The sequence below is a fragment of the Peromyscus leucopus genome, chromosome 1 (assembly GCF_004664715.2).
Source record: "Peromyscus leucopus breed LL Stock chromosome 1, UCI_PerLeu_2.1, whole genome shotgun sequence".
Classification (NCBI taxonomy): Eukaryota; Metazoa; Chordata; class Mammalia; order Rodentia; family Cricetidae; genus Peromyscus; species Peromyscus leucopus.
Genome location: NC_051063.1, coordinates 179,899,302 through 179,918,878, shown reverse-complemented (window position 1 = coordinate 179,918,878; position 19,577 = coordinate 179,899,302). Strand labels below are relative to the sequence as shown.

At 39.9% G+C, this 19,577-nt stretch overlaps 1 protein-coding gene across 5 annotated transcripts in view; it reads right to left on the bottom strand.

Annotated features, from left to right (window-relative positions):
• Positions 1-14,562: 14,562 nt before the first annotated feature.
• The window catches only part of Znf329 (zinc finger protein 329), an 81,097-nt gene continuing 76,082 nt past the window's right edge, over positions 14,563-19,577 (bottom strand). For all 5 annotated transcript variants that reach the window (XM_028884878.2, XM_028884875.2, XM_028884876.2 and 2 more), the window contains exon 2: positions 14,563-17,870. In XM_028884878.2, the coding sequence (XP_028740711.1) occupies positions 16,249-17,862 (1,614 nt within the window). In that variant the 5' untranslated portion in view covers positions 17,863-17,870 and the 3' untranslated portion in view covers positions 14,563-16,248. The remainder of the gene's footprint in view (positions 17,871-19,577) is intronic.

Genomic DNA, 19,577 nt, shown 5'->3' with positions numbered 1-19,577 from the left:
AGCATCCCAAAGCAATGCTGCAGCACATCCCTACAGTATTCTCTCTTTGGTGCTAATACTGCTGGATCCTAGAATAAAGTAAATGCAGCCATATTTTCTCATCATCACTGGTGGTCTCTGATCTCCTCCTAGAAGCTCTGTTACATCCCATACAACAGAAACTGTCTTCTAGAAAGGACAGTCAAGAAGCTCCTTGGAACAAGTGAGAGAAGTATGTCTACTCACACATACTTCACCAATATAGGATTTCATGCATATAGTATCTAGACAACCGTCAAACTGAACTAAGGATGGAGTCAGATCTCCAGGATTACTTTTAGTCCTAACATAGACAAGGATCCTATGCAAGTGAACATCTACCCAGTAACTAGTCAAACTAATTAGGCTGAACACACCAGTGGAGAGCATTTCTTTGAAATGTGTGGTATTCTTTATCCTAGTCTCTCTTCTACAGTTGTGTGAGTTATATACAACCCTTAACAGCAAAGCATCCTTTACTTGGTTCCTTGCTCTCCTTGACTCCTCACAATCCAGCATTAAACATTTCCTTATGCATGTTTACCTATAACACAAATATGATCATTTGCAGAAGTTCTCAACAAAATAGCCTTAATTTTATCAAGATGTAGCTCAAAAAACTGATCATGCAATCAGGTCGATAAGGCAGTATTGTATTTAACAAGTCCTCCCAAGCCTAAGGCTGGACTCCATCTGTGACATCAACATCCTAAAAGCCCTGCAGGGAGAGCCTAAAACCTATTCTGTACTTTACAGATTGGTGGGAAAGAGGGGCTCTCTAGCAAGTGGGAAACTTGGCAGATTCAAGGAGTGTGAGAAGAAGGGAATTTATCCAAAGCTCTACTGTGAGGACATGTCCAGGTGCACTGTAGACACAGTCCTCTTGGATTTTCCACATTTCATAAAGAGAAGCAAATAAGAGCAACAGTGAATTCAACATCTCAGAGAGACAGAGGCACACTGCCCTGGACCTTGCAAAATTGAGGAACTACCAATTCAGGAGGGAATCCAAAGCTCTGGAACTATGGTGGGGGTTACTTCAGACACTCTCTCTGAAGGCAGCCAGAGTCAAATTTCTAAAAACACAGAACAGCAACTGTGCAAATAGGAAACAAAGCTGGTGGTTTCTTCATATATTCTATGCTACTCCCTTTTAAGAGAAGAGATCCAGTCTTGTTTCAAAGTCCCCCATCAAGGAGAAGTTTATGTCCCGTTGTCTCTAAGATGCCTCTTTGATGACTCCTGAGGTCTCACTATCAGTCCAAGCACAACCGTTCTCCTCCTTGCCTCTCCCTTCACACCTCATTCTCCCAAACCCTAGTGTACTGGGTTCACATGACATGATGTAAAGCAGGCCTATCTCCCACCAGCTAACCACTATTCTGCTCTCTATTACCAAGGATTGCTTTTCTAGGCTCTAAACTCCACATGAGCAAAGACATACACACTCCTGTGCCGAGCTTTTGTCAATCATCAGTAGCTCTTCAGAGTCATGTGTACTGCTGAACACTTAGAGAACTAATATCAACCTTTCCCAAGCTCTTTATAGTTCTACAAAACAAGTATTGACTTGAAATCAATGTCAAAAGAGGAATGTGCTTCAAGGGGAAAAAAAGCACAAACTAATACCCCCTATGAATATTGATGCAAAAATACTAAACAACATACTTGTAAACTGAATTCAATAGTACACTGAAAGGATTCAACATGACAGCCAAATAGGACTCATTCTTGCAATTCAAAGATTCATACATAAATAATTCATCAGTGTAACAAACCACATTAACAGAACAAAAGAAGAAAAAGATACAGCCATTCTGATGATGTAGGAAAAGTACTAGACTAAATCAATACCCTTTCATGATATAAACACAACAAAGAAAAATTTAATTTAGTAAATAAGACACCAATCTGAAGTGAATAGAAGAAATTAGTTCAACATAAAGACCATTTAAAAAAAATATCCATACTCAATGGTAGAGAACAGAAAGCTTCTCCTCTAAGACCAGAAACAAGATAAAGATGTCTGCTTTTACCACTTCTCTAAATTCTAGCCAGAACAACCATGCAAAGATGCAGTAAAAGACATCCATATTGAAAAGGAAGAGATTGGGTTGGGGATTTAGCTCAGTGGTAGAGAACTTGCCTAGCAAGCGTAAGGCTGTGGGTTCAGTCCTCAGCTCCGGAAGAAAAAAGAAAGAAAAGAAAAGGGAGAGATTGGCACTGGAGAGATGGCTCAGTGGTTAAGAGCACCGACTGCTCTTCCAGAGGTCCTGAGTTCAATTCTCAGCAACCACAGGGTGGCTCACAACCATCTGTAATGAGATCTGGCGTCCTCTTCTAGTATGCAGGCATACATTCAGGCAGAATACTGTATACAAAATAAATAAATAAAATCTTGAGAGAGAGAGAGAGAGAGAGAGAGAGAGAGAGAAGGAAAAAATTATAGACAGCCCTAGATTTACAATGGGTCAATATACAATTCTTCAACTTTTACAGTGCTGCAAAAGCATTACCACATTTAATAGAAATCACTGTTAACTTTTTCCTAGGCTAGAGATAATATGGTATAATACCCTTCTGTGATGCTCAAGTATAACAGTGTACCAAGGCCCCCAATCAGCCGCAAGATGAGTGTAAAATACTGATTCTAGTGTATGGGGTGTGTGTGTGTGTGTGTGTGTGTGTGTGTGTGTGTGTGTGTGTGTGTAACTTATATTCAACTTATGATAGGTTTATCATAAATCATAAATCAAGGAGTACTTATATCACTATTCATGAATAACATGAATATACACTCTTGAAACAGTAAAGAATACCCACAGAAAATCTGTTAGAATTGATGAATTCAGATGTTACAGAATACAAAATCAACCAAGGAAAATCAGTTACATTTTTATACACTAACAATGAACAACCCAAACACAAATTAAGGACCAAACTGCATTTACAGTAGCACTCTAACCAAGGAGGGAAGACTCATATACAAAAAGTAAAAAATGTTACTGAAGGAAATCAAAGAAGACAAAAATAAATGGAAAATCACCACATACTCAGGAACTAGAAGACTTACACCATCTTAATACCATTAAGATGTGAGTACTAGACTTGCTTAGGCTCAGTGTGCTGGGCTCTGCTGACTCCCCATGGGAGACCTCGATTTGGGGGATGTGGGCTTATGGGGTGGCTTGGGAAAGAGGGCTGGGGGGTGGGAGGAGGGAGGAGGGGCAGTCTATAGATAGCATGTGGAGTGAATAGAAAATTTCTTAATAAAGAAAAATGAAAATAAAAGATTTGAGTACTACCCAAAGCATTCTACATGTTCAATGTAATCCCTTCCAACATCCCAAAAATATTATCTGAAGAAATAGAAACATCCATTTTAAAATTCATATGGAATCTCAAGAAATTCTGAATCACCAAAATAATCTTGAAGAAATAAATTGGAGGCTTTACATTTGTTGATTACAAAATTTGAAGACAGACAGACATATAGACCAATAGTACAGAATATAGAGCATGGATATAAACATCACACATATGTTAAATGACTTTCAACAATGGGAAAAACCAGCCCTTTCGGACAAGGGTGAGGAAAAGCTGGACATCCAAATGTAAGGGAATGAAGTTAAACCCTTACCTTCTAAGGATCCACTCAAAATGGGTCATGGTCATAAGTATAAAACACAGCACTATAAGAATTCTAGGAAAAGTTGGGCATGATACACTCTTTTTTTTTTTCTTGGAGCTGAGGACTGAACCCAGGGCCTTGCGCTTGCTAGGCAAGTGCTCCACCACTGAGCTAAATCCCCAACCCTCATGATATACTCTTAAGCACATATCCTATAATTATATAATTATTTTAAAACAAATGATGCTTAAAAGCCTCCTGGCTGCAGAACATAGGTGTCCTAGGAGAAACTGCAAAAACCTGAACATAGATGGGTATCACATGATAGTAAGAAATTACTGTTCCTTTGCTTCAGTGTGGTAATAGTGTTCAGAGCTATGCTGAACAATGTTATTTCTCTTCAAATGCAAGTAAAGAAATATTTAGGAGTAAAGTGTCCTACTTAAAAACTTATTTCCAAATGGTATATGCAAACAAATTAGCAACATATATAAATAAACATATATTCAAATGCAGTCATACTCATATATACATATATGAACATACATATAGTCTTAATATGTTTATAATACACATATACAAAAATACACATAAACCTACACATAAATATACAGGTCATACTCACAAACAAGGATATATGAGCATGCACACAACATTACACATATTATCAGCACATAATATATAGTTATATTTACATTATAATTAATATACATTATATATTACATGTATGAACTGCTAAATTTACACAGTGCACAATGGGTGTTCACTACTCTTTCAATTTTCTGTTGTAATGGTTCAGAAACTTGTCAAAATACAAAGATGGGAGAGTGGAAATGCTTCTGGGAGAAGTTACTCTATGGTCAGGATTCCCTAATAACTTGGCAAGAATAAATGTAGTAACATGTTTCTCATAAAATGTTCAATAGGTGGTTACAAATGAGCAAATGGGCGAAATGTGACACCTTCTGGAACCATAAGAAATCCATCAAGTTACCACCTGGGGAAATTCTTAACATAGAAAATCTTGCAGACAGGTTTTGAAGCAGCAGAGAACAGGAATGTTAAGAATCTCAGCCTCTAAGAAGTGGGATTAGGGTAAAGCAGAGTGGTCAAACCACAGGCTACTCTGCTGTGGATATCACTCTATGTAAATAAAACACTGATGGCCAATGACCAGGCAGTAAGTATAGACGGGACAGAGAGAGGAGAATTGGGGAAACAGGAAGAAGGAGGAGGGAGACTGCAGCCACCGCCAGGAGAAGAGCATGTAGAGACGCCGGTAAGCCACCAGCCACGTGGCAAGCTATAGATTTATAAAAATGGGTTAATTTAAGATAAAAGAACAGTTAGCAAGAAGCCTGCCATGGCCATACAGTTTATAAGTGATATAAGCGTCTGAGTGATTATTTTATAAGTGGATTGTGGGACTGCGGGGCTTGGGGAACCTGGAGAGAAGCCCTCCAGCAACACTACTCTGGCCAAATATGAAATATGTAGGGCTTCCAGCTGCTGTCAACAGCTGACAAGTGATTCATGGTCAAGGCTATTTGATCTCTTTACTACAGAAGAGAGATAAGCTTCTAAAAGCTCCAAGCCGCCCCCCCCAAACAAAACAAAACCAGAGCATTTACTCAATATTTTAACTATTAAATATTTAAATGTTTCACTAGTAAAACTTATTACAGGCTCCAAGGGGTATTATTAAACCTGATATTCATGAGGAAAAAAGACCAAGTCCACAACTTCTAATTAAAGTAGTCTGTATTTTGGGGTGCACCCTAGACTTGACACTGGCCAGCTGGCTGCCTCACGCTAATTTGGGATTTGAGAGAGCAGCCCCTGCTGACCTCAGGAAATTTCTTTTATAAGAGAGATCGGGTATTCACGGGGGCTAACGGGTTGGCAGTCATAAAGAGGAGGCTATAATAAAAATGGGGGAACAAGCAGTTTATATCCGACCTACGAAACAGAAACTTAACTATAAATAGAAACCTTCTTTAGCAAAGACTTAACATAGAACAAATAGGAACTTCTTCTTAATTACAATTAGAAACCTTATTTAACACAGGACGAACAAGAACTTATTCTCTAACTAGGATTTAACACAGGACAAACGGGAACTTCTTAATTACAATTAGAAACCTTAACCTACAAGGACTTAATATAGGAAAATCAGGAACTTCTTTCCAACTGTCTTAACTGCAGAGCTCTTAACCCTCTAGTTTTGTGTTTTGTCATTTTGTTTTGTTTTGTTCTCCCATTAACTTGTGAGGTGTATTGTTCCTGTTTCGGTGTCACAGTATATCAATAGTAAAAAGCACTTGCTTAACAAATGTGAAGCCCAGGGTTCAATCCCCAGTATTACCAAAAATAAAACAAAAAACAAAAAACAAAACACCTCACTGCAAAATAATATAGTACACACTCATTACAGAAAACCTGGAAAATATACAGAATGTTAAAAAGCACAAATCATCCATAATCTCACTATCAAGTCTTAAGTACATTTTTTCTGATCCTCTACCTAGAGGGTCATTTAGCACAGTTTGGAGTCAAACTGCTTATTTAAGTTGAATATGTACCACACTTAACATTATATTATGGGTAGTTCCCACATCATTAACATCTTTTGCTTAGCATAAAAAAAATGGTGAATTTTCTTTAGAACTGATTCAGATAATTCCTAAGTACTGCTGAAATAAGAAAATTAAATACAAGGTAATGAATGTGATGGGTTAACAGCCTTTATTTTACATTGACACAAAATGAGATTCAAAGGTAACATCAAAGGAGCTCATCCTTAGTAAACACTATCTCATCACACATGAACTATACTTACACATGTGTACAGCACATTATGTAATTGTCCTTGTCTCACACATAACAATATATAAATACACATGATATGCAAATGCAAAAACATTCATGCTCATACATGTATACATATGAACACATACAAATGTGATACACATATGTACACACAAAATTCCATATAAATCTACACATAAATATACATGTCATATACACATCAACATAATACATAACATATTACATGGACTAAATTTAGATGTTGGGCAAGGGGTCAAACAGTTTGAAAACTGTCAGGCAATAAAAATTCTGTTTCATAAGGACAATGTTCATATCTCCTAATGTAGTGCTAGAACTACAAAAAGGAAAAAGAGGAGGGGAGGGGATGGGAGGGGAGGGGAGGGGAGGGGGGAAGGGGAAAAAAACATGTCTGTCATGATGGTGTAAATTATAATCCTGGTACTTGGAAGGCTGAGGCAGGAGGACTGTGTGACCAAGTCCAGCCTGAGCTCCACAGCAAGCCCATCTCAAAACAACAAAATCTGAAAACTTGCATGTTCACAAGGAAAAGGAGACAAAGAAACATGTCAACTCAGCATCTTCATAAGATGACTACTACCAGGTAGGGAAAACAGTAGTGCTGAAAGCCCCGAGCCCCACACAAGCTGGTGAAAAAAGCAAGTGGCCGAGTTCACTACATCAAGCATATCAACTCCACACACCCACACCCCATACTCCATACTGCTTGAGGCAACATGTAGTCTAAATGGGAAAGCTCTACAATGGTCGAAGTATAAGAAAGAAAGAAAGAGAGAGAGAGAGGGAGGGAGGGAGGGAGGGAGGGAGGGAGGGAGGAAGGAAGGAAGGAAGGAAGGAAGGAAGGAAGGAAGGAAGGAAGGAAGGAAGGAAGGAAGGAAGGAAGGAAAAGTGCTGGGTGCATTGCACACTCATTCTGTGACCTTGTAGTTACAGAGACAGCCTTTTTTTGTTCATTCACTCAGAAAAAAATTACTGGACACTTACTGTGTGCCATACTCTTCCAGACAACAATGTTTAAGCAGTGGATCTGACTGACACACTGTAATGAAAAAACGCAAAGAACAACATACACCATGGTTACCATCCAACACTTACTCTACAAACTTGAGGTATATACAGACCTGTATTTGTTTTCTGCGTTAGGAGTAACTGTTCCGGTTTCTTAGCGTCGCTCACAAGGCCAAGCAAACTGAGAATGCACTCACTGCCCAGGATAGCAGGCTTGAGCTCTGACTTCCAATTTGATGCAGGCTCTTATCACTTGTAAACCTAGCAACAAATACTTCCTGGGCTAGCAGCCCCATGCCTAGGCTTGTGAGGACAAGTTCCTGGGCTGAAGGGGTCAGGGTTTAAAGTGGTGAAAGGTTATGATTCTGACAAGCTCCTGGCAAGCTCCTGGTGTCTGGTAAATAGACCTAGGGAGAGTCAGAGGCAGGGGAGAAAGTAGTGAGAACGTAAGTGAGGAACTGATTGGATTCTGCGAATTTCTTGAAGGTAGATGCATTGGGTTTTGAAGACACAACGGGGGAGGGGCATGGATAATAGAAAAGAAAACTCTAAGGTAAAAGCTGAGGGATGGAGAGGAAGCAGTCATTTACAGAGTGACTACACTAGGTGCTGAGTTGAGAACCCATCCAAGTCTGGGGTGCCTGACCCCGGAAAGGAGTGGACATTAGGGACCTGTGGGTAAAGGCAACCCAGTTCACCTGTTGTGGTGGATGAGGGGAATGTAGCAGCCAGCAGGGAGAGAAGGAAGACCGGCTGGGAGACTTCACAGCCTCTAGAGTAGAGAAAGCAAAAATGCACAGGTGCAGGGAGGGGACGCTGTCTCTGTGAGAAAAAGGATGGAGGGGAGGCAGGGAAAGGGTTGGTGGGCAGAAAGGTACAGAGAAGAAAGCATGGGAGTGGACACAGGAAACAGGTATTCCTGTCCCTAACCCTGTGACGGGAAGGGAGCGAGGAGGGAGGCGAGGAGGAGCTGCGTCTGCACGAGGACTTGGAAACAGCGAGGTTTGAGGTTCGCACTAACACAGGCCGGCGAACCTCAAGGAGTCGGAACCAAAAGAAGAAAGAACTGTTATCTGTGTCCTGCGGGGTGAGAAGACACGTGGGGTCACCCAGGACAAAGGGCACGACCAAACTACGACCTCCCCGCCTCTGCTTCAGACCCCAGGTGATCCAGACACCAAGGTCAAGGGCTCTGCTCCACCTCTGCGGAAGTGGGGGGGGGGCCCACCCAGATAATCGGGAGACACCCACTCACCTCCAAGGGCACAACCCTCACGACGCGGCACTAAGTGCCCTGCGTGTGTGCACGCTAGGTTCCCGAGTGAGGTTTTCCTAAGCTGCCGGAGGTCAGTAAAGGCTGGGTGCGAAAATCCGTGATAACCCGCTTCCTTTTGTCTTCCGATCTCGAGCTCTGAAGGTTTTAGTCTATGCCAACTGCGGAGGCTTAAAGAACCGAAAAACTCCAGCCACCTATCCCCGACTGCGCAAACCTCCCACGTGAGGTCGTCCTCCTGCGATGGCTCCTTTCCCGTTGTCTGCCCACCTACCCTTCTGCGGGACATGGCCCAAGGAGCCCAGCGAGGCCAGCGCCTTTCTGTGTTACCAGCTAGGGGTCTTGATCGAGTTCTCTTGCTTGCCAGTTAAAGAATTAAAAGGCAGGGAGGGGGAAAAAAATCTAGAGTAACAGCGGCGGACAAACTCTGAAACGCAAACAGAAATCAGGCCGCCAAGAATGGCTTTTATTACAGGGTGAGGAAGAACACAGACTCTCTGCGAAGCAGAAAGCCAAAGCCCAGCTTCTCTTCACCCCCTAATTTAGGATTGGCCAGTTTGAAGATAGACAGGACCGCTTACTGACCCACATCTGTTGTTTAAACATGTCCTGGCCCGGCTGTGAACTTGTTGAGCCAGTCCATTAGCAGGGGTCCTACTGGCAGGAGAAAAAATCCATAAGGCTTTGTTTTAAGCTGCTAGGCTCTTGTCTCAGGTCAGGAAGGTGAAGAAGCGGCCAGAGGCGTTGTAAATTCATCATCGCTATTCCCTAGCCATAGGCCTTCTCCCCATCTGCCTATCAGGAAGCGACTAATTTCTAGTCCCTCACACTCAGCTACATCTGCAGCACCTAGAATTTTGAAACAATGTCTCCTCGTCCACTACTCAAATGCTGGTTTATCAATGCTGAGTAAAGCAGGGTTTTGTGGCTCTTTCCTCTGAGGATCGCCAGCTTCACGTTTACGTAATGGTCTAATTTTCCATGGCGCATAGGTAAACATTAGTACTGTTTCCAGAACTGTTAAGAGGAAATGGCTGTGTACCAGCCTTAATGGCTCACATTGCAACATCAGCACTCTCAAGCCCAGTACTTTGGAGACCCAGGAAGGAGGCCGAGTCCTCTGTCAGCCTGGCTTATATAGGGAGTTCCACCCCAAATTGGACTATATGGTAAGACCCCACCCCTCCCTCTTTTTAAGTAGAAACTGTTGTGAACATCTTGACCAGGGTCTAAGACTGCAGCTCTTTCTGGAAATATATAGACTTGAGTGATAAGCAAAATGCATGTTGCTGTCAACACAGCTTTGTCAAGATTTGTTTTCATATTACCCATCCGGATAAAGTATCTTGGGATATCATGTAATGAAACTGGACACTGCCATGAATGTATTGGCCACTTGGATTTCCTCATTCACGATGGCATAGATCCAAAGCATTTGCCCACATTTTCAATGGGTTTTCCCTCTGACATGCTGGATCCCTTACTTATCTGAATACCACTCCTATGCAGGCCCAGCAATAGTCTTTTCTCTATTGCTTGCCTTTTCACTTACATAATGGAGACTTTTTGATGCACAGGAATTCTTAAATTTATTCTATGCGTTTCTCTGATAATCATTTCACTTAAAAATGTTTGCCTATGCCAAGATGACAAAAAATGCTTGATAGTCTCAACTAGAAGCTTCATCAATTTGCCTTTCCATTTAAATAGTTTGTGTAGAGCAGGTATCGAACGGTAGCCCCTGGGTAAAAGCCAGTCCAAATCTTGTGTGTTTGGGCAAAAAATAGTCCTTGCTAGCCTGGGAACTTGGGGCAATCTTCCTGTCACTACCTCTAAGGGCTGAGATTTACAGGTTGAGCACCACCAGGCTTGGCTTACTTTGCGAAACAATTTTTTTAATTGCATTTCACAGTTAAAATTACAGGAAATTCAAGTTTCAGAGTCCATAAATAAAATTTTATTGGACACATTCACACTCATTTGCTTACAACTCAACATATAGCTACTTCCACATTACAGTCACTTGTGGCTGAGTAGTTGCAGGAGAGATGATATGGTACACAGTTTGAAATACTATCTTTCCCCTGCAAGGAAAAAAAAAATGCTAACCTGTGGGATAAGGTATATATTTTAACTACATAAAAAAAATTTCCCCAAGGTAACAACTGCACACCACTAGGACACAAACTAATGCTGGTAAGGACGTGAAGTCAAAGCAGTCATACATCACTGGTAGAAACAAAGTGGTTCAAGTGACACAGACATCAGTTCCTCAGAAAGCAAGCAAAGACCCAGCAATTCCACTCCTAAGTATTTACCTAAGAGTACTGAAAATATATTGGCACATGAGTTTGTATATGTGTTCAGAACAACATTATTCTTAATAATCAAAAAGTAGAAGCTGAAATGTCCATCAACCAATACTCAAAACATATAGTTTTAATCATATGGTGACATATTTCTCAGCCACAAAAAGGAATCCTACTACAATATGAACCTTGAAAACATATGCTAAATGAAATGAAAAAGTGACAAAAGTCCACAGATTTTTTTTTTATGGATGTACAAAGTATAGAATTCCAAACACACACTGAAAATAGATTAAGTGGTTGCCAGGGTCTTGGGGAGTAGAAGAATGCTAACAGGTATATTTAGCTTTCTTGTGGATAATGAAAACTGTCCCGAAATTACAGAATGGAGGTGACTGAACAACCTTATGAGAGAATACTAAGAGCCACTGAATAAGACACTTAATTTTTAAAACTTGAATATTAGTTTCTCAGAAGTAACCATTAATGCTGAGTGCCTGTTAAAGCATAGATAAGCCTAGATAAAGCATATGCTTATATATCAGTTATTAGTTATTTTCTTCTGCTCAGACTTGGTTGTTCATATTCTAAAACCATTTATTTTTTCAGAGTCATAGATGTTTTCCTGTAAATGGACTTTTTTTTTTCTGCAAAGTTTTGTTCTCCTCACCTGCCTCTGCAATAAAGCCACTTTTTTAACTACTGCTCATGAAGAAGTTCCATCTATGTATGGCTTAATTGCTCTTCCCTGTAACTGACATGATGGAAGGTTTCTCCTCCTTAAACCTTAACGTCTTGTTACATGACATCACACCCCTCACATGTCATACAAGCAATTGCCCTTCACTGTGAAAGGAAATGAATGATCAAGCCTAAATTCACAGGGTTGGAGATGTGCAATACATCCGTGGGGAGAGTATCTTCAACGATTATACAGGTTACCATAGCTGTCTTAGCATGGGGGGTGGAGCAGCAGTAATTTTAATTAATTGCTCTCTGTTACCTCCCTGGCCCCATCTCACATCATCTCATTCTCGTCACAGTGGTCTTCTGGCTGTTCCTCAAATACAGTATGTTCTTGCCTCTGTAGGAATATTCTTCCCTAAGTAACTACTGGCTCATTCCCTCATGTTTCATAGGTCATTATGAATCATCTCAGTGAGGACTTCCCTGACCTGTTTTTAAAACTGTAATCACTTCTGTCCAACACATACACCCCATCCCTTCTCAGCTTTATTTTTCTTCCAGGTCTCAAAAACCATCTGATATATGATGTGGACCTGTTTTTCTCCCCTGCTGAACTGTAAACACGTTGTTCTGCATTCTACAATAGTACCAACTCTTAGGAGTACTGCAGGTAATCTACCCAGTTGATGAACTAAGAGAGACAAGAAGCTGGCCCAGTCTAATGAACAATCTGCAGCCATACTTGAGCAATGTTAACTTTAGCATCAAAAGAATGTAGATTAATGGAAATTGTTAAGACAGTGGCCATAATTATAAATGCTCCCACAATCTCCATGTTGGGTGGAAAACCCTGCTCTAGCCATCACATTCCTGGGTTCTACGCAGCTTTATGATGCTGAAATGTGCCTTCTTGGCCACACAAGTGGGAGGGGATGGGAGTAAATTTAAGAGAAATATACTCTCTTTTCTGAGATTTCTTTTCACTCATTCACAGGATTTTATTATTAATTTTTGTTAAGTCAGGGCCTCATTAGTAGCCTTGGCTGTCCTGGAAATCATTAGGTATACCAAGCTAACCTCTAATTCACAAGAGATCTGCCTGCCTCTGCTTCCCAAGTGCTGGGATTAAAGGTGTGTACCATCACACCCAAACACATTCATAGGATTTAATAATCTAAATCAGCACTAAAATTCAGGGCTGTTAAAATGGTAAAAGGACAGAAGCCAGAGCCGACAGAATTCTTTTTTCCTTTTTACATGTTTTATGGGTATGGAGTGGAAGGGGTTGGTTTACTAACTTGCTGAGTAAGAGGACACACACAAAATACTTCAGTTGGGAGTCTAAAAGAAATAGCGAAAGATATCACCTACAGATAATACAACAAATTATCACAAAAAACTGTGGCTTAAAACCACACGTCAGTTCTCTCCATTTTAAGACTGGAATCAATTAACTTACACTGGACTAATAAGAACAGGAATAGTTCCTTCTGGGGAGACACTGCAGAGAACCCATTTTCATGCCTGTGGCTTTCAGAACCACTCACATTGTGGACAGTTCAGCCTTAAAGCCAGGAACAAGTGAATTAAATGCTCATCAAAGACAAGAAAAGTAAACTAAATGTTCATTCTTTGAAATACTCTACCTTCACTTTCTGCATCTGATTCCAGCCAAAGTTCTCTGCCTACTAAGGGCCTATGTGATTAAATGGCACTCATCTTGATAGTCTAGGACAGTCTCCTCCTCTGTCCTGTTCCCCAGTCATTCAGGCCTAACACCAACAATTGCCCAGGCTGCATTGGGAGTCATCTGAAATTCTCCCAATTCAAATCTCACCTTTACCTCTTTAGTTGTTTGTTTTGTTTGTTTGTTTGTTTTTCAAGACAGGGTTTCTCTGTGTAGCTTCATGCTTTTCCTAGAACTCACTTGGTAGCCCAGGCTAGCCTTGAACTCACAGAGATCCGCCTTGCTCTGCCTCCCGAGTGCTGGGATTAAAGGCATGCGCCACCACCACCTGGCTTTTACCTCCTTAGTAAGAAGTATCCATCTTCTATAGAGTAGTTTTTTTTTTCATTACAACAATTATTCTTGATCATTTTAAAAAACTAATTTTAGAAAAGAGCAAGGGGAAACAATTCACACATCACACAAACCCCACGTGGACTCACTCCAATTTCATAGCTGACCCCTCTTCCTTGAAGTACTTGCCCTCAGACCATACCTGGTCTGGTGCTGATTTCCTGTTCCAGAATCTAGAATGTAGAATTAAGAAGCAGGGACAGTCTAACATTAACACTGCAGTACATTCATGTTTTACTTGAGAATAACAGACACGAAGTGTCCAGCCCTTGAATGATGTGGACAGTCCACTAGGGGTTTTCACATTTCTTACTGATACACATAACACTATACAGCAGCAGTTCTCAACCTGTGTCATGACCCCATTAAGGTTAAATGATCCTTTCACAGGGGTTACCTAAGACCATTGGAAAACACAGATATTTACATTACAATTCATAACAGTAGCAAAATTATAGTTATTAAGTAGCAAAGAAAATAATTTTATGGTTGGAAGTCACCACAGCATGAGGAACTATTTAGAGAGTCACAGCATTAGGAAGGTTGAGAACCACTGCTACAGACTGTTACAAATGATTGTGTATATCATGGGAGCATGAGACTAATCTTTTTAATGATGAGATTGAAAAGTACAGAAAAGAAATATATACCTCAATCTCAGGACTCTTAATATTCTGAGACGAATTAACTGTTCCAGGGGCTATCTTTGTAGGAATCGGACAATATCTTTGGCCTCTACCTACTAGGCACCAATAGCTTTTCCACCATGTGGATGCAAGGAACTGAACCTAGGTCCTCTGCAGGAATAACAAGTGCTCTTAACTACTATCTCTCCATCCCCATCATATGATAGTTCTTCCTGTCAAAGAAGGGCATCCATACAGAAGAGTGAGATGTTTGACTTCCTTATGAATCTACTCAACAGCCTTAATTATTTCAAAATAGACTTAAGATTCCCCCTCCATAGGAACCAGAAGATAGAAAACAGGATCAAGTCAAAATTACCAGGAGAGCTACTCACAGGCCTTTGAAGCTTTCAACCAAATTGTCTAGCTTTCATTCAGCTAGCATTGTACTGAGAAAAGAGATGCTAGGATTATCCAGATTTTTCTGTAACTTTCTCTTCCCTATCCTCAAACTGATAAGCCTCTCCCTCCACAATGCCGTAATCTTTATAATCCAAGTTCCAAAAGAAATGATTCTAGGCTCAGGATGTTCTGATTCCAGAGAAGCTTCTGTTTATATACACCTGTAGAATCTTACAGCTTCCTGTAACCATAATCTAGCCTTTGTAGGATGTCTAACAATATCTTTGGCCTCTATCCACTGGCAAAGATCCAAGAAAACACCAAATTCACTTCCTTTTAGCTTCACTTCTATATACATCATCAAATTATTATATAAAAATGTATAAAAAGTTAAATTACACAATTGTAGTCTCCTAAGAAAGCCATTAAATTTTTTCCATCATACACTGCTAACCTATAGCCAAATATGAACACACTTAACATGACTGCAATAATAATAGATCTATTTTATGCCTTCTTTTGCAATGATTTAAGTATTTTTAGTATGGCAACAAAACCTTCGGATTTTGCTTCAAAGGACTTGAACTCTAAATAAATTAGTGTCCTAAATGATCAACAATGATGAAGGCAAGTGATAACTGAAATACAACAATTCAATGTTTTCTTGTTCAACAACTAAAGCAATGGATCCTATTTCTTAGAAGCAGCCCTTTCCATCATAGAGAGTACTTTAGTATTAAGAGGGACAAATTCATTTCAATCACAAGCAACTCTTACATCCAGTTTCACCTCATTAAATGAGTCCTCAGTGTTCTGGCAGCACCATAAAACAGAAGTACATTCAAACAGCAAATTCAACTAAATCCTGTGGTTGTTTTGGGGCGTTGTGTGAGACCTCTCACCACTATGCCTGCCTTTGCTGATACAGGAAAGACAGTAAAACCTGACAAAAGCTTCTCTTCCTAATTAAACTTAGAAGCTTAGAGTCTAATCATCATTTGCTTATATACAATAAGGTGATACTCTCTATTAAAGATGCCTCCTACTGATTATCTACTGAATGCATTCACAGGTTCTTTCCAATTTAAGTATCCTGATGTAAAGTTAGGTGGGTATTTCTAGAGAAATATCCTCACTTCTGGGTACTTTATTTCAGTGTATGCACTACATGTTTGGTATAGGCTGAATCATCCCTGAAGCCTTTTCTACATTGATTACCATTCAATCCTCTCTTCAGGAGTTCCCTAATAACAGAATTAATGGGATAATAGAATATTTCATATTCAAATTCTTTTCTGTTAACAAGGGAAGTCATATATGAAGATACATCTCCTTTGTTCACTCAAGAAGAATATGGCCCACGTTCATTATGCTTCCACAGGCTGCTCTTTAATGTGTGTTCTCTGATGTCGGGCAAGACACCAGCTCCTTCTAAATATTTTCCCACAATGAGGACACTGGCTGGGACCCTCCCTGTTATGAAGTCGCTGGTGTACTACCAGGTGAGTATTCTGCCTGAAGGACTTTCCACACTTCAGACACTGGTATGGAGTCTCTTTAGTGTGAATCCTCTGGTGTTTGGTCAGACAGGAACTATCCCTGAAAGCTTTACCACACTGATTACACTCATAAGGCCTTTCACCAGTATGAATCCTCTGATGCCGGATAAGTCCAGCGATGTTCCTGAAGAGTTTACGACACTGGTTACAACAATAGGGCTTCTCACCAGTGTGAATCCTCTGATGCCTGATGAGGTATGCACTCTCAATGAAAGTTTTCCCACACTCTTTACATTCATAGGGTTTCTCCCCAGAATGAATTTTCTGATGCACAATGAGGTGAGAGTTGCGATTGAAGGATTTCCCACACTCTACACATTCAAAAGGCTTCTCTCCAGTGTGTGTCCTCTCATGCTGGGTGAGGTACGAGCCATCTCGGAAAGCCTTTCCACATCTGCTACACTCATAAGGCTTCTCACCAGTATGGATTCTGAGATGTACCGTAAGGTGAGAGATGTCAGTGAAGGGTTTCCCACATTCATTACATCTATATGGTTTTTCCCCTGTATGAGTTCTTTGATGCAAAATCAGGGATGAATTTCTGTTGAAAGTTTTTCCACATTCTAGACATGCATAAGGCTTCTCACCTGTGTGAATCCTCTGGTGTTGTGTCAGAGCTGATCCATCACTAAAAGCTTTCCCACATTTACTGCATTTATAGGGTTTCTCTCCTGTATGAATCCTTCTATGTACAATCAAGTTGTAGTTCTTGGAGAATGATTTTCCACAATCATTACAGGTATAAGGTTTCTCACCAGTGTGAGTTCGGTGGTGTAAAACAAGAGAAGAGTTCCGTTTGAAGCATTTGCCACATTCAGTACATTTATAGGGTTTCTCAATGGAATGACTTCTTTTTTCATTAAGAGATGAGCTCAGGGCCAAAATGTCCCCAAAGTCCTTACCTTTGTAAAATTTCTTGCTTCTTTTCTTAATTTTTTTATCACAAAGGGGAGTAGTAAAGTGGTTTAGAGATTTAATACTTTCTGTGCATTTATATGGTTTGTCTCTCATTTGGTTTCTTACAGGTTGAGTGACTTCCATGGAAGAGTGGATGGCTTTTTCACAAGCATCACTATCACCAGTTCCCCTCGCTGTATAACTCTGGGGACAACTATGTAAGGTCTGTTCACAATCAAAAGTTTTAATATCTGAGTTATGAACATGAAAGCCATTTGTTGCTAGAAGGGCTGGATTTGTACTCAAATGCTCCCCCAAACCAAGATGGTCACAATTTGCTTCCTGAACCCCTGGTTTCTCATCAATTAAAGGAGATTGCCTTAAATTTCTTTCCTGGTTCTCACAGTCCCAATTGTCACCTAAAATGGGAAGGCAGGATTCCTCTCTTTTAATTCCTTCCATTTCTACCTCAAAGGAAACTTCTTCTTCTTCAGAAACATTCTGAGCTATTATTTTCAGTCTCATGTTCCATACTGAAAAAAAAGAAAAAGACAAATTAAGTAAACACAGATATATCTGGGGGGAAATGAAAAATGATAATGGGCTAAGTGAATATATTTTACTTGTTTTCTTTTTCAAATTCATATCTTTAAAATAGGGAGTTCAAATGAGTGCCAAGGCCTGAAGCCAAGAGCAGGTTCAAAAGAAGTGACATTACATTGTAACTCTCTCAGAGAACAGGTCAAAGGAATACTGTGTAAGGATAAATAATAACAAGTTAATACCTATACATACCTATGAAATGATCTTTTTTTATAATTTTTGTTTTACTTTATGTGTATAGGTGTCTTCTATGCAAGTTTATATGTGTACCACATAAATGTCTGATGCCTGCAGAAGCCAGAAGAAGGTATAGGATCCCGTGGAACTAAAGTTTCAGATGGTTGTGAGCCACCATGTAAGGACTGGGATTTAAACCCAGGTCCTCTGGAAGAACAGCTAATGCTCTTAATCACTCAGCCATCTCTCCAGCACCCTATGGAATGATCTTAAAAGAAAAGAAGGGCTGGGTGGTGGTGGCCCATGCCTTTAATCCCAGCACTCGGGAGGCAGAGGCAGGCAGATCTCTGTGAGTTTGAGGCCAGCCTTGTCTACAGAGTGAGTTCCAGGACTGCCAGAACTGCTTCACAGAGAAACCCTGTCTCAAAACCTCCCCCACCCACTAAAAAGAAAAAAGAAAAAGAAAGAAAAGAAAAGAAAGGAAGGAAGGAAAAAGACTAGTAATGGTGAAGATGAAACAATGTGATTGGTCATAATTACTTAATACCAAAGTAGAAGACCAAGAATGATGGAAAGTTTCTTTCAAATTACTGAAGGGAAAAACTACAAGGTTCACCAAGATTCAGGTGTGAGAGTAAAATAAAAACAAATTCAGAAAAGCAAAGACAATTCTTCAAAAGAAGGGGGACTGAAGAAAGAAAGAAACAGAAAAAAAAAAGTATATGATAAATGGATAAATCCAATGGTGAAAAGAAAAAAAAAATCAATGTTGGCCAGATAAGGAGCACAGTGAAATACAACAGTAGTAATATGCAACAAAACACAGATAAGGCATCCTTGAATGGAAGAAGAAATCAATATATTCAAACACTAGAAAAGGCTTATTTCTTTTCAGAACTGGAAATTTAAAAAAAAAAAAAAACTGCTGGACAAAGACAAGCAGCAAAAATTTTCAGTAGCTAGCCTTATCAAACAACGGGATGAAAAGCAATGTACACTGAAAGCCAAATGTTTTCTAAGCACATGTGAAACATTCACTTAACATGACCATAAACCAGACCACAAAAAATACTGAGCAAAGGCCAGGCAACAGCCTGAAAGACCAGTCTACTGGATACAAAGCAGTCAAGCTAACAACCAATTGACAGAAGAAAACCAAATACAAAAAAAATAGATAAAACAAACCTGTGCTTCTTTGGAAAAGTATTAACATGATAACCTATTTTTCAGTGATGGATAGAACTAAAACCTTGATAAAAATAAGAATATAACTATAAATAAACAAGAATAAAAATGCTATTATCACAAAACATGACAAATGGGGCTGCAGTGAAGTTAGTTCTTGGATAGAAAGTATTATTCTTTAAAGCTTATAGTAAAAAAAGACCACAGAGCTAGGAGTGTATCTTGGAAGAGTGCTGACCTAGCCTGTCTAATACCCTGTGTTCCAGCCCTACCAT